The 15,263-nt window shown below is 54.1% G+C and overlaps 2 protein-coding genes and 1 long non-coding RNA gene across 4 annotated transcripts in view; 1 reads left to right on the plus strand and 2 right to left on the minus strand.

Annotated features, from left to right (window-relative positions):
• The window catches only part of Phrf1 (PHD and ring finger domains 1), a 34,734-nt gene extending 32,533 nt beyond the window's left edge, over positions 1-2,201 (minus strand). Inside the window, exon 1 of one of the 2 annotated variants that reach the window (XM_052762778.1) lies at positions 1,837-2,201. The gene's annotated coding sequence lies outside the window, so the exon portion shown is untranslated. The remainder of the gene's footprint in view (positions 1-1,836) is intronic. The other variant, XM_052762777.1, reaches the window with a different exon arrangement.
• A 6,910-nt stretch (positions 2,202-9,111) lies between these two features.
• On the plus strand, positions 9,112-10,536 carry LOC128125568 (uncharacterized). Its single transcript, XR_008223197.1, has 2 exons — positions 9,112-9,219; positions 9,724-10,536. It is a non-coding gene; the product is annotated as an uncharacterized LOC128125568 (long non-coding RNA).
• Positions 10,537-12,289: 1,753 nt separating this feature from the next.
• On the minus strand, positions 12,290-15,021 carry Rassf7 (Ras association domain family member 7). Its single transcript, XM_052712047.1, is given in 7 exon segments — positions 12,290-12,698; positions 12,786-12,834; positions 12,837-12,867; positions 12,941-13,072; positions 13,245-13,957; positions 14,120-14,250; positions 14,723-15,021. Coding segments are annotated over 6 exon segments (1,119 nt in total). The 5' UTR covers positions 14,244-14,250; positions 14,723-15,021; the 3' UTR covers positions 12,290-12,628.
• Positions 15,022-15,263: the final 242 nt, after the last annotated feature.

Here is a 15,263-nt window from a genome sequence, read left to right on the forward strand (position 1 = left end):
GAGCATTCCTGGAGAGTCCTAATATCAAAGATGAGCCAAATGGACATCTGAGCTGAGACAGAGCAATGCTTTTCAACTGAGAGCCGGTCATCACAAGGACTCCAGTAGCCCATTCGCCTGCTGTCACCAAGTGGGCAAGTCACTCTTGGCCAATGCTGGCCCACTGGCCTCTGCTCAGCTGGCTACCATCAGATTATAAAGCTTGGATGAAGTTCCTGGGGACTATAGAATTCCCATGCCCCAGGCTGAAAGGCAGAGGATGCTGGGGCTGTCCCTCTCCTGGCTTGTCTGTGGGAACACCTGTTAGTACTCCCTTGCAAGCCACTGTAAGAACAACGTGGAATACCTGTATAAAAGACTTCATAAATGTCACTGAACATGACCTTCCTTCTATACCAAGCTCTTAAACTTTGGTCCCCCAACTAAGAACCTACTCATATACATGGTCTTTCCTCATCAGTGATATTCACCTATTTTCCCAGTCACTTCCAGAGGAAGCACTTCTCACAGGGAATTCATTCAAGAACTCATCAGCCTATGCTGTGGCACCATGTGCTTCCCACAAGTCTAATGTTCACAGTCAGAAGGAAGAAAGGGGGAAAAAGAACCCCCAAAACAGCATAAAAAAATGAAAAGTAGGGCTTGAGATGGGATGGGGGGCTCACTTCTGGTTCCTACAGGTACAAGCTTACTTGTCTCCAACAGCCTCAAGAGAATACATGGGCTGTATGCTCAAAGCCAAAGGGAAAAGTGCAACCCTTCTCTAAGTGGACAAAGGCCAGATCAGGGCCAGGACTGCCAAGGCCCAGTAGAAGAGCTGATGTTCTCTAAACAGTGAGGGCATGATAACTTAAGGAACGTCAATGGTCACACGTTGGGAATGGTAAAGTGAGAAGAGTTTTGATAAACTATCTCACTTTAACCTGATGCTTGGTGAATTAATCAAGTAGGAAAGGAGTCCTGGCCACAGACTCCTGTCAAACACTATCTCTTATATAAAAAGGCAGATTGAGATACAATGGGATACAGAGTTATGGCCCGTTCAGGATGGTGACCTCTTTCCTGTGAGGTGACCCTTAGCATACAGCTCTAGGCTTCTCTCAGGCTGAGAGAGCCACATGTTGCTGTTCTCACTCAACATTCTTCCCAAAGGAATGAACACCGAGTGGCCGTCGGAAAGAAGGACTGTTGAGCTGCACGTCAAGCCCAATCTCCTCTAACTCAGAGCCTGTGCTTCCAACCAGCGGCCAAAATGACATCCCCCCCAGACACGGTTACTGTAAGATTCGATGGGGCAACACGGGTCTCTGACACAGGACAGAGGCCACAGAAGGTTTAAAAGAGCAATGTCGCCTCTGCCACTCTGCCGCAGTGTAACACTGACAACTACTTCACCTCTCTGAACTCCGACTGTAAAACCCCAGCAAGCAGTGGTGCCTACTCGAGACAGCTGTGGGGGCTCTTCGAAGTAAGGAATATGATCACCGCGACACCAACCACAACTTGGGCAAGTGCAGATGGTGCTGACCCGGGCGAGGGCCACCTGGACAGAGAACAAGGTACCTAGGGGTCACACCTTTCCCATGCACCAGGCCACGTTCTCGCACGACCAGACAGGTGGCCAGCACCACGCCCAGGGGCCTCTCGGCCGCAGCCGGGCATCCCGGGGCTCGGCTCGAGGCCTCGGCCGCCCTCCCGTCCTCCGGACCGACCCACGGCCAGCGCGACATAGGCCTCGCCCGCCCCGAAGGCCGCAGACAAAGCACACGGCCACCGTAGTAGCCCGCGCGGCCGGACGCGACCGGGACACCGGACCGGAGCGGCTACTGCACGTACCCGGGAACCTCGCGCCTCCCAGACGCTCCTAGACGATCCCGCCTCTGTCCGAACGCGACCGCAACTAGGCCGGACAGCCGCCGCCGCCGCCGCGAGCTCTTCGACCCGGAAGTGCATCGACACTCTTCCGGAACTTTCCGCCCTGCCCGTTGGTGGAAACTACTGAGGCCAAAACGGGGAGAAACCTGCGGCTGAGGATGTCGAGACGTCGGAACGGCCCTTTCCCCTCAGAACAGTGACTACCGCAGGAGTACTGTCCCAGAGAGGAGACCGGTGTCTTGCAAGGCATTTGCTGTCCGAGCTATCACCAGTTCACCGGGTCACGCTGTGCCCTCCACTTCAGGGCAGTTGGTACGGTCCGGCTCCCCATCCGCCGCCCGGATGAATGCGAGCGGCACCAGGGCCACGCCCCCGACTGGCCCGCCTTCCCGTGAGCGCCACCTCCTGGCTGCAGTGCTTAGGTGCTGCCGGCGGCTGCAGGAGCTCAGGAGGAACGCTTCTGGATATCCCCTGGGGCTTCCAGTTTCCTTCCAGGAGAATGCTTGTAACTCAGGGTGGATTCTGTATATGCGGTCTCCTCCGTTCCATTCAGTCCGGAGAGAGGAGGCACAGTAAATCGTGAACACTGTAGAGAACTTAACCGTATGGGACAGGTGATTAATAGAGAGAATGGGACTAGAGGTGCACTGGGTAGTAGAACGCTTTCTTGCCGAGCATGTATAAGGCCCAGGAGAGAGGGGGAGACGATATGGAGCATAGTAGGATTTGGGGCAGAAATACGGGAGGACTGGCCAATGTCAATATTGTTAAGGAGGACCATGGAGCTGAGGGGGAGAGTCGGACCACAAAAATGAGACTGACCTAAAGGCTGAGGTGCTCAGAGAGCCCTAGGGTCCTGAACAGGTGGTAAATACTGGCTCACTGGACTCCACTGTCCATTTTGTGGTTCAGGGACCACTGTGGCTCAGAAAGGAAGGCCTTTGATAGGAATAGAAGACGGAGATTGAGCCGGGCGGTGGTGGCGCACGCCTTTAATCCCAGCACTCAGCACTCGGGAGGCAGAGCCAGGCGGATCTCTGTGAGTTCCAGGCCAGCCTGGTCTACAGAGCGAGATCCAGGATAGGCACCAAAACTACACAGAGAAACCCTATCTCAAAAAACAAAAACAAACAACAAAAAAAAAAAAAAACAAAACAAAAGAAGATGGAGATTGTGGATTTCCTGAGAAAGTGGATGTGAATGGGCAGGGAGAAGGGGAAAGGAAGAATATGAAGATGGGGATATAGGCGTCTACTCAGTACTCAGAAGGGGAAAGCTAGGGTATCCCCAGAGAGCAGATGAACAAAAGGCTGCCTTGGGGATAAAATGTGGTGGTGGTGGGGAGCAGCATCTGAACCTCAGACCTCCAGTGCTGAGAGTCCAGATTCTGCTAAGGAATTCAAGGGTGAGGGGCTTAAGAGAACAAGGAGAGGAGAAGCACATGCATCGAGAAGGGACCTGGGCAGGGCATGGTGGATATACCTTTAATCTCAGGCAGGAACAGGTGGATCTTTATGAGTTTAAGGATAGCCTGATGTACATAGTAAGTTCCCGAACAGCCAGGGCTACAGAGAGACTCTGTCTCAAAAAAAAAAAAAAAAGGAGGAGGAGGAGGAGACACTTGGCTGGTCGGGGGGTGGGGGTGGGGTGGGGGGGGTTATGGATAGGTTGGTAGGTACTTGACTAACATACCCAGAGCCATGGTTGCATCTCCAGCACAAAATAAACCAGGCATGGTGGTATGTGCTTGTAATACCAGCAGTTGGGAAGTAGAGGCAGGAAACCAAGGTCATCCTTGGATACATAGGGAGTTCAAAAACATCCTAGGAGGCTGGAGAGATGGCTCAGAGGTTAAGAGCACTGACTGTTCTTCCAGAGGTCCTGAGTTCAATTCCCAGCACCCACATGGTGGTTCACAACCATCTGTAATGAGATCTGGCACCCTCTTCTGTATACATAATAAAAAACAAAAACAAAACAAAAAAACATCCTAGACGACCCGAGACTCTTAACTTGGGAAGGATGGTGCTGGGTGTAAGGCAGGCGCTACTGAGGCTCTGAGAGTATCAGCCCTATCAAGGGCAGAGCCCGTCTGGAGGAAATATAGAGAAACTAGGAAGACTGAACAGGGAAAGCCAGCAGCACAGTAACTGAAGTAGATTTGCTGGGAAGGGAGAGATAAGTAGAAGAGGCTAAGAAGAAACAATTGAAAGGAGTTTAAAGTGGGAGAAACATTAATATTGCTACTGGCGGGGGCTGGAGAGATTGCTCAATGGTTGCGTACTTGCTGCTCTTCCAGAAGACCAGAGTTCAATTCCCAGCACTCACATGGTAGCTCATAACCTGCTTCAACTCCAGCTCCAGGAAATTCAATGCCGCTGGTCTCCAAGGGCACCTGCACTCATGTGTATACACACACACACACACAGCTAAAAGTAATAAATTAAAAAATATTGCTACTGGTAGAGTGCAAGGAAGAAAGGATGGAGTCAGAGAGGGTTCCCTTGGAACAAGACCTCTCCTTTCTGTGGGCCATCCATTTGGAAGGGGATCTGGACTCAGGTATGTTTGGCTCTCAGTTATGTAGCCTTGGGTGAGCTTCTTACCCTCTTTGTGTCTTAGGGTCCTTTGCTGCAAGACAGGGATGTGGATCATACTCAAAGAGGCCACTGTGAGGACTGGTTGGGTGAATACAGGGAGAAAGCTTCATTTGGGGTCCAGCAGATAAAAAAAAAAGAACCTGGGAGGCCACCCTCACCCTGAACCAAACACCTCTTTCTCCCTCCCAGCTTGGCTCTCTACATGTGTTGGTCCCTATGTGGAGACATTGCCTACCTGGTGGAGATCGTTAGATATAGGAGCACCTGTAAACACTCACTGAATCTCCGAGGAAGGGCTAAGGCAGCCTACAAAGAACCTGGAGCCCCCTTAGACAAAAGCCAGCCCCCTTTACCTCCCTCCGCAGCTGCCTTTGTTGAGGGAGGCAGCTGCTAAAAAAAGAAAAGCTGTTATAATAAGCAAATGCAGCCATAGTGAGACATGAAGAACTCCTCCTCGGTGTCTTTGAGCAGTACACCACCTATGCAGCCATGTCAGTCCACCATGCTCATCATCGAGCGTGGGAGAAGAGGTGTCTGCAGGGAGCTGCCTATGGCCAAACTGGGCCAAACCCAGCAATGATAGTACCATTTTCATTTGTTTGTTTTGAGACAGGGCCTCATGCAGTCCAAGCTGGCCTTAAACTTGCTATGTAGCCAAAGCTAGCCTTGAACTCCCAATCTTTTTGCGTCTACCCATAAAGTACAGGTAACACAGGTATGGACGAACCATGCCCAGCAGTAGTACCTCTTGAGAACATAGACAAATATCTCTACATCCTACCTGCTGATATACGCCCTCCCCCACCCAAAAAAAACCCCGGTGTTATAAACAACTTCTCACCTGTCCCCACACACATTGACGGTCAGCATATAGTGGACTGTTATACGTACCCCACCTTCACATCAATGCTATGACCTACCTACTGGTTATGAGTTGCTATGAGTTGTCTACTGGCCACTTCTCACATGTTCCTGCTAGTGTACACACACACAGGAATGCAACTTGCTCACCTAGACCTGCACCAGTAGGTGGCTACTGGATTCCTAATGTATGCTGGCACACACTGCTCAATGTCATGCATGCATAGACAGACATAAAAATGGCATGCATGTTCTTGGGTACATAGAACTTTGTAACGAGGCTGTGTGTTGCCTCTATTCTGTCCAGTCCAAATCAGTCTCTCTCAGAGGGTTTAGCCCCTTCCCCTGTCACCTGAATACCAAACAACAAAACAGGGCCGGGTGAACACTGAGCCTAGGCATTGCCTTCGGCCCTACCCTATCCCTAGCAACAAAAATGCCGAACAGTCAAGGGATTCCCAAAGGAAGCTGAAGCAAGGGCAGTAGTGAGTGTGGTTTGAGTAAGAACAAGGGGTTTGAAACTCCCAGAACTGATGAAGAGACAAGGAGCTGCCTCCTCAGACCAGGCAAGGCAGCTGTTTCTTTGACTACAAATTGGGTGGTTAAAAGAAAAAGAATTTATTCTTTCATAGTTCTGGGCGCCAGATGTCAGCGTTCAAGCTAAGTAAGCCAGGGTCTTTCTTGCTCCCTGTCTAGGCATGGGGAGAGTTTTTACTGCTCCTGTCAGTGGGGGCTCCAGATGTCCCTTGGCTTTGGCAACATTACACTTCCTCATGGACTTTCCTCTGTATCTGTGTTCTCTCTTTTGTCATAAGACACTGTCATTGGGTTTAGGGCCTCCCAGTTCATTCATAATGGTCTCAAAAATCCATTCTTGGCTTAGCATGCTGGAGTATACTTTGTGTGTATGTGTGTGTTTTGTCTTCAAGTTTGTCTGTTTGACACATGCATGTACCACAGAAGCCAGAACAGTATTTGATCTTCTAGAATTGGAGTTACAGACGATTCTGAGCCACTATGTGAGTGCTGGGAATTAAACCCAGGTCCTCGGGAAGAGGAGCAAGTGCTCTCAACCACTGAGCTTTCTCTCCAGCCCCTGGTACACACTTTTAATTCCAGCACTTGGGAGTCAAAGGTGAGTGGATCTCTGTGAGTTTGAGGACAGCTAGTCTACATGGTGAGTTCCAGGCCAGCCAGGTACAATAAGACCCTGTATAAAAATAGTAAAGTAAGGGGAAAATCTTTCTCTTAACCATCTACAAAGACACCCTCCCAACACACACACACACACACACACACACACACACACACACACTTCTTTCGCAGTCACAATTATAGGCTATAAATAATAGGATTTGGACAAATATTTTGGATGGTACAATAGACCCACCACACAGGATGATAAGGAATACATTTTTTTCTTTTTCTTTTTTGTTTTTTTTGAGACAGGGTTTCTCTGTGTAGTTTTGGTGCCTGTCCCAGATCTTCTTCTGTAGACCAGGCTGGCCTCGAACTCACACATCTCCGCCTGGCTCTGCCTCCCGAGTGCTGAGATTAAAGGCGTGCGCCACCACCGCGTGGCAGGAGTACATTTCAGATGGGAAGTTTTGAGGCACATGTGTGAAGCATCCTGGCAAAGCCAGGAAGGAACCAGACTTTTCCCTCTCTCTCCCTAGTCCCTGACATCTGTCCTCTGAACCTAGGCCTTGTTCTCAAGATATGAACCTTTTCAGGATTCCCAATGACTCTTAGGAATTCTTTCAGGATCCACATGAGCCAAGTCTTGCTGACCCCTCAAACCACACCCCCTCAAGTCTGGCCTGAAATTTGCATCGTATCCTCCTGCTTCTGCCTCTGATCAAGGTTACAGGGTGCAATCAATCTCTCTGCTGGGCTAACAGGGGTGCATCACCACAACCAACTTGATCCTTCAATTTCTGATCCTCTGGCTTCTCTGTGTCCCTGGCTCCAGGCCCTGGAGGTCTGGGTTGGGTCAGGTACTTCCCTGATAGGGCCTCAGTACTAGGCTGGGTTATGGCTGCTGGCAGGCTCCAGCCCAAACTGTGAGATTCAGGACATAGGGAGGCCAAAGAAACAGGACAAAAGCAGGGTAGAGGGTTGAAGGACAGGAGGCTGAGCTGAGAAGACTGGCCCCTCTAGCTTGAATCTTAAATGGTCTTTTAATAAAAAAACAAAAAAAACCCCAGGGCCAGATATTGGGGTAAATGCTCAAAGATCAGAGAGACAAAGGAACAAGCCACTGCCACCACTTCTTACCTTCCCAACTCCTCAGCCTGAAAAAGCTTCAGTTCCTGTCTCCTCACACCTTATATACCTTTCTCTGACCAGCCATCACTTCCTTCCTAGTGCTGGGATTATTGGCGTGTGTGCTTCCCAAATACTGGGTTTAAAGGTGTGTGCCACCACTGCCTGGCTCTGTTTCTCTCCTAGACTGAGTCAATCTCATATAGTCCAGGGTGGCTTTGAACTCAGAGATCCAGACTGATCTCTGCCTCCTGAGTGCTAGGATTAAAGGTGTGTGCCACCACTGCCTGGCCTCTATGTTTAATCTAGTGGCTTGCTCTGTCCTCTGATCTTAAGGTAAATTTTATTAGGGTACACAATATATCACAACCCCTGAGCCACGGACCAGGGTATCTGTGGTGGACAAAAGAGCCCTTTGGAGTTGCCTAGAGCAAGGAAAGGTTGTTTCCCTGGGAGACTATCTTTGAGGATGGCGTGGAAAACTGGTTGAGGTGGACGGGAAAGCGGAAAGAAAAAAGGCTCTCTGCCTTAGAAGCAAAAGAACAGCGGCAGCATCTTGAGTGATTAAGAGCTTTTAAATGTCCCATGATTCCACCACAGGAAGGACCTGGAGTGAGGGAGGTGTGTAGGGAGGGAAGTAACTCTCTTTTGGCTGTATCTCATCCCACCCCTTTGGATCTCCTCCTAGGAGTAAAATAATTGGCCCGACTTATCCTAAGGAGGGTGACAGTTCCCCAAGCAGCCGCTCTCGCCTATTTTTCAAAACATAGGGGCAAGCCCTTTGAGAGCCCAGCGCTCCGCGGAACTCTCCCTCCAGAGTTGGTCGTTTAGGTCGCGGCAAAGGCAATCTCCAAGCAAGTCAGACAGAAACAGCCCCTTCCTCACAGCCAGACGGACCCACATATCTTTGAAGATCTACAGGCGCTGGAGAAAGGCAGGGGCCTACGTGCCTCCCGAGGGCATGTTGTCCCTGGCCATCCAGGCCACTCCTGGGTAACTGCCAGGACTACGTGCGCCCGGAGTGTTGTGAGTTCCCGAGGAGGGGCGGTCCTTAGACTGGGCGGGGATAACCGGTCCGCCCTAACATCAGGCTGGGAGGCGGGGCAGCTGCTGCTGTGCCTCAAAGGGCCCGCCTTGTCCAGCTGTCTCCTCGCGCTGGGCCAGGGAAGCACTCCACGGTCAGGCAGCGGTCCCAACTCCAGGCCCAGATGCAGGAAGCCCGGACGGTACCACCGCTCGAGGGAAGGGGACTTGCCTTGGACTGTACCAACGACCGACACCGGCACACACCGTTCGGCGATGCCGTCCCGCAAGCCCCGCCCAGCAGGTGGCGGCCCCTCCCCAAGCCGACGTGCAGAAAGGAACGCGCCGGCCTCGCCCGCGAAGGGTTGCGCGGCGGCGGGCGGGGCGTACTGCCTCCTCCTCGTGTTCACTGGCTGCAGCCCTGCAGGGTGGGCCCTACTCGACCGGCCATTGGCTGAGGGATAGATTATTTGCATATGGGGCGGGGTAACTGGGCCCGATTGGGGCCCGCCTTGGGTGTGAGAGTGGCCACCGCCGCCACTGAAGTTGATTCAAGAGCTGGCGATGGCCCTGTGCCGGGTTCGCAGGTGAAACAGTAAGGTTACAAGGTTGGCGGATGGGGGAGCATCTTCGAGGCTGCCCTTCCCAGGGGGATATGGGGATTGGGCAGGACAAGAGAGGAGTGGCTCTGTTGTCCAAGTTGGAGGGGACGGGGGCGGGGACAGAGAGGGTGACCCCTCCACTTGCAGGCCAGCGGGGGCAGTTCTTCCAGGCTCAGGACAGTCACTGCCCACAGCACACTGCGTTGCTCCGGACCCACTGTGCGTGTGACAGCGGCTGATCTGTCCCTGGGCAGCGCGAACCCCTGGCCCTTCAGTGACCTGGGTCTGGCAGAGGCAGGCAGGGGCCACCTGGGTTCAGAGAGTCAGGATAGCAGGCCACTAGGAGAGGATTGCACCTACAGAGAGGCCTGCGTGTGGGAGCGCAGCTGAGACAGGCTGGGCTGAGGGCACACTGGGGGCTTCTCTGCCCTTCACGTGTGGGACTAAGGTTGGGTCAGGTACCCTCTTGGAGGAAACTTTCTTTTTATGTGTATTAGGGTTCAAGGTTGTGTACATCCCCAGAACAGCCACTGTTGAAGTCATCCAAGGAATCTCTGGGCAGGCACTGGTGTGAACTTCAGCCAACGGGACCAGAGCCTAAGGACCCACCTCCTGAGGGCCACCTCTGGAACTTCCTACAGGAAGACAGCGACAATTTGAATGCTTCTGCCTGTTTCTGTACCATGGACCTCTTTGTGGGCTCCTGGGACAAGCCTCTCCCAGGGACATTCCTGCTGGGTGTTCTCAAGTCCAGCAGAAAGGGAAAGGGTTATCCAGGGAAGCTATAGGCTACAGGGCTAGGACATCTGGAGCAGATCCGGTCCCTGGAGATGGAGGGACAGACTCAGTCCAGACCTCTCCAAACCGACATGGCCTCTGAAGGGGACCCTGCTTGTCACCACAGTGGTATCAAACTCTGTTCTGCAGATGAGAGGAGGTGTATGTGGCCTCTGGGTTAAGAAACTGCAAAACTGACTCATTGCTGGACAGCTACTTACTGGGGAGGTCCTCTGAACTAGGGTTCTTCCACTTCTGTACTGGAAATGAACAAGACCACTGAGACTAGGAGACCTAGCAGAGTCTGGACCTGACTTTTGGTTGGATTGCCCAGACAAGGAGACTGCCTACCCCACACTGGTACCTGGTAAGGTCCTAACATCACCCATGTAAGGTAGCTCACTTGGCCAGGTCCTGCCCTGTCACGGACCAGACATTTGTGGGCAGCTTGTCTGTTCCTCATTTCAGCATACATCACACCATTGTTTCCAAAGTAAAGTTGCAAGTTCCACAGTAAACTTTTCATCAACTCAGGTGTTTGTTTGGTGGTTCAAAGCAGTCTAGCAACTGTTTGGAGTATGGGAGTCTGTCCACTTGAAACAGCCACCGATGAGCAGTGGATCTCTACCAGCCTTCCCCCCTCAAAGCATAGTGGCCACATGAAGAAGGCTTGGTAGCTTCTTCAGTGCCACCAGCAACAGCATACTACAGACTGGACCTGACCTGGCAGAGGTCTCAGGAGAAACAGGTGCTCCTCAGGACACAGGGAACATGTGAAAGACTCAAATGAGGAGGCTATAGCTTACCCCTGCCTAGCTTCCTGTGTAGGGTGGTCTCTGGGTGGAACCTGGCGTTGCATCCACTAGACTGTGTGCTTAGCCTGGGAGATGAACCATGATGAGCTCAGGACCAGTGCCAAAGGGTCATCTATTCAACTCTCCTGAGTGTGGGTAGGGCTTTAGGTGGGGGGAGCAGGTTCCTCAGACCCGTCTTCCTACCAAGGATACAGCCGTAGTGGCATTTGCACTCTAGGATCTACTCTATGTGACCTTTTGCTTGACCCTGCCTGTCTGGGGCCACAGGTCAGGCAGGTCTAGGCTGCAGCAGGCTCAGGCTGGAATGCAGACAGGAGTAGTGTGCTGGAAGTTCTGGCTCGTTGACACCAGATCAGGAGCCTCCCTCTGCTGCCTGGCCTCTCCCCTTCCCTGTTTCCTGCTTCAGGCAAGAATATGGTCTGTTGGGTGGTGGTGGCACCTGTTTTTAATCTCAGCACTTGGAAGGCAGAAGCAGGCAGATCTCCGAGTTTGAGGTCAGCTTGGCCTATAGGGTGAGTTCCAGGACAGCCAATGCTACACAGAGAAACCCTGTCTTGAAAAACCAGACACACACACACACACACACACACACACACACACACACACACACACAGAATATGGTCTTACTTGCTCTTCCAGCACAGGACTTCCATGTCCCTTTTTAGTCTGCCCCAGAAGAAATAGTGAGCACTGAACCTAGTTCAGGAGCCAGCCAGAGAGAAAGCGGAGCCCATCCCAAATGTCCTTTTCAATATGGTGTGAAGACCCTCATAATCTATGGTGTCCCCATCTTTTCACCCAATTCTACCCATAGTTCTGATCCTTGCAAACATTTCCAGCCCCAGGAACTCAGAACATGTGGTCTGCCTGGGTAACTGGGACTTTGGAAGTGGTCACTATCTGCTCAGGAGCCAGAGCAGTAGCTGGGCTGGGCTGTGGAAGCATCCCTGCCCCAGTGTCGAAGTTGGAGGCTCATAAACAGGCTTCACACCCACTCTAGGAGAGGGACAGCCCCTACCATTCAATGCCCATATCCACCCTGGGGCTGGCAAAGTTTTCTAGGGAAAACTCCCTGAGCCTGGCCAACCCAGAAGTCATAGACTTGACCCAGGAGTCCAGGACTCGCCCCCACAAGTTCTCAGCAAACCTGACTGGCGGGTCTAGCTTGTCCTGGCATCCTCAGTTCCTGCTGCTGGTGGCGCACAGGCCAAACAAGGAAAGCCAGGGAAGAAGGGTCCAGATAAAAACCCAGGCCAGGGCTGAGCTGGCAAGCCTCACCAGGCTAGGGGTTACAAATAAATGCCCCTAGGAAGTCAGAACACGGGACCCTGGGAGCCCCAGCTTTGGACCCTACTGAGTACTGGCCTCTGAAAACACTGCTTTCTCAGGAACCCAGCAGTAGCCGCCATGTGGCCCTCAAGTTCTGAACTGCAGACACTGCCCAGTGGCACAACGTCAGAACATACTTAAGCACCTTTGAAAGGTAGTTTATTGAGGTTTGTCAGGGCAAGGAAGGCAGCACACGTTCTGTGGAGTGAACAGCAGGCACACACCCACAGGATGAATGCATTGTCCACACTTCTCACTCCTCCGATAAGTAGTGGCCTTTGGGGCGTGGTAAGTTCTGAACTGTGCCCATTGCTTCTCCAGGGGACTTGGGAGACTTGAAGAAGACTAGGACAACATGTCACTAGCACTCCCGCCCCCTGACGCAGAAACCCCGGGACATTATAGCTTTCCCCACTTTAGGGAAAGAATCCTGTGGTCATACTCTCCCATTGTCCAGGTGGCTCATTCCAGCTGTGCTGGCTCATCTGTCCTCAGTGTCCCCTACTTGAGCAGGAACTGCTACCTCCAGGAGCTCTGCCTCATGGGGGGAACTGTGAGAAAGACACAGGCTGAATGGGCTGAAACCAGAGCTGGGCCCTTCCTGTGGACTGGGGGTAGGGGTAGGGAGAGAAACATACCCTCGGGACTCAGGCTGGGCACTAGGATATGGCTCTGGGGGACTCCCTGGAGGGGCTCTTCTCTGGCTGGAGGCAGAAGGTCCTGTGGGGAAAGCAGGTCAGTTGAGAACTAGGGTGGCCCCTCGACCATCACCTCTTCCCAGAACTACTCTGACCTGTGTGCCGGGGATGCTTCTGTCCAGCTGTGAAGGTGGTGGTGGCAATGCAGCCCCTGTCTGCTGGATGAACTGTTGCAGGTTGCACTGTCGGAGTTCCCTGTTCAGCTCCTCCAGCTCCTGAGCCTGAGCCTGGGGGCACACGGGACCTTCAGGAACAAGCCCATGACCTTCTTTCTCACATACCGCATGCTCCCTGGTCTTATATCAAACTCCCAAACTGCCCAGACAGCAGATGGAGTGTTGACGCATTGGCTGTGTAGCAGGCGGGGCGTTGACAGGGGTCTAGACCTCCTGGGCTCACCTGCAGAGCATGCTCGGCAGCCTCCAGAGCCCGGCTCACCAGGGCCAAGGTGCCTTGCATCTCCATACTATGGCGCTCCTGGATGGCCAGGTCCTGGCGTAGGCGCTCCGTAGCAGATGCGGTTGCTGAAGGAGGGCCAGGGGCCTCAGCAGCCAGCCGAAGCTCTGCCTCCAGGGCACAGGCTTGGGCATCCAGGGCCTCCAGGCGGGCAGCATGCTCGGCAGTAGCTGCACTCAGTGCTTGGAGGCGCGCCTGTCCCTCACGCTCCCTGCCCTGTTCTCTTCGCAGCTCCTGCTCCCAGAAGGCCTCGTGGCCCAACTCCTCAGCATTCCTCTGTATCCTGAGTTCTAGGCCCTGCAGGTCTGCAAAGCAGTCTGGCGTGGGTCCTACCAGAGCTGTAGGCTCAGGGCTCGAGGGGTTGGGGACCAGCTTGGGACATCCTAGGTTGAAGGTCAGTGCTTTGTGTGGCTCACGGCCTGGTGCTGCCCATGGCTTTGGGGGGAGGCTGGCCCGAACTGGGCATCGTTCCGGGGGTGGACAGTTGTCAGAGGAGGGCCTTCCAGACAGGCTGGGCCCAGTCCGCCTCAGGACAAACTGGACATCACTGGCAAACTGTCCACAGGTGGCCTGGGCTCCTACTGGACACTCCTGAGGCAGCAGCTGCCGTTCCTTCTCCCTAAGACGCTGCACAAGGACAAAGCGGCCTGTCTGGCCTGTGGGGGAAAGACAGGGTCAGTCTATATCACCCCTTTCTATCCACCTGGCTTGAGGAATAGAGCAGTAAAAGGGTGGAGTCAACCCCACCCTCCTCGGGAGGGGAGACAGAGCTGGACTCCAGCCCCACCGGTTTGCCTCTCCGTCCCCGGGGAACTCACCTATAGCTTGGGCTAGCGCGATGACCACTTCTTGGCAGGTGGTCTGTTCTGAGACCCCACAGACCACCCGCTGGATGCCATCCACCCACACCTTCAGCTCCATGACCACAAGCTCCAAGACCATCCCTGTCCTGTGGGGAGGACACAGGTCATAAGATCAGGCCAGGCCTGCCTCCATCATAGTCTGGCCTTCCTCTTCTCTTGGTTTGCCACAACTGACTTAGGACTGTGGCCCTTCAGCCCTGCCCTCCTATGCCCAGCCCCACCCGCAGGCCACACATTCCTGGAGTGGCAGGGGAACTAGTTTGGCCCTCTTGAGCATTTTGAGGCGTCCCCTTCTGCACCAGCCTCCTCTTGCCCCACCCACCCCACTCCAGGAACAGGGCAAATTATTAACCAGGTCCAAGTTTTCCTGTCCCCCGGTCACCTGGCTCAAGGGCCACTCACTACCCTTTTCACGCAGGCGGCTGTCCCCAGGCACCTAACACCGACCATACGCAAATACGACGCCGTCCACAGTCATGGGAACGCCCCCCCCCCCCCGCCCCCAGGGAAGGAACAGTCTTGGGCCGGGAGGAGCTGAGAGTTACGACCCAGACAGACCTCCATCTCCGAACCGACCCCAGATCTGAGCAGCCCCCCGCCAGTCCCTGGTCCGCCTCTGCAGTCCCTCCCGTCCAGCCAGCACTTTGGGCTCCAGTGGTCCCGCCCCGCTGGGGGCACACAGCCCGCCTCACGGCTGATCCCGGCCGCGCGGGATCCAGACGTCCCCACTCCGCAGCTGGCAGACGCAGGTGCAGCACAGCCACCGCGCGCCCCTTCGCCCAGATCCGCTTCTCCCGGGACGGAGACGGCTCCCGGGTGCCGCGCCCAGTGCTCAGGAGGCTCGAGAACCCGGCACAGCTCACCTGGGCGCCCGCTGGCCTCCGGGACGTAGGCGCTCCAGCGCCGCCTCAACCTGCTGTCCCAGCGCTGCGGCGCGCCCAACCTCACGGCCTCATTGGCTCGCGGCCCGCACGCCCCGCCCCACGACACCCCATTAGATCGGAGGCGTGTGCATCCCGCCCCATGCCCACTCCCATTGGCGGCCTTCCTCCCACCACGCCCCATTGGCTCGCTACTCTGTCCCGCCCGCAGGCATCCA

This window comes from Peromyscus californicus, unplaced genomic scaffold, assembly GCF_007827085.1.
Source record: "Peromyscus californicus insignis strain IS unplaced genomic scaffold, ASM782708v3 Scaffold_4__1_contigs__length_199733344, whole genome shotgun sequence".
Taxonomy (NCBI): domain Eukaryota; kingdom Metazoa; phylum Chordata; class Mammalia; order Rodentia; family Cricetidae; genus Peromyscus; species Peromyscus californicus.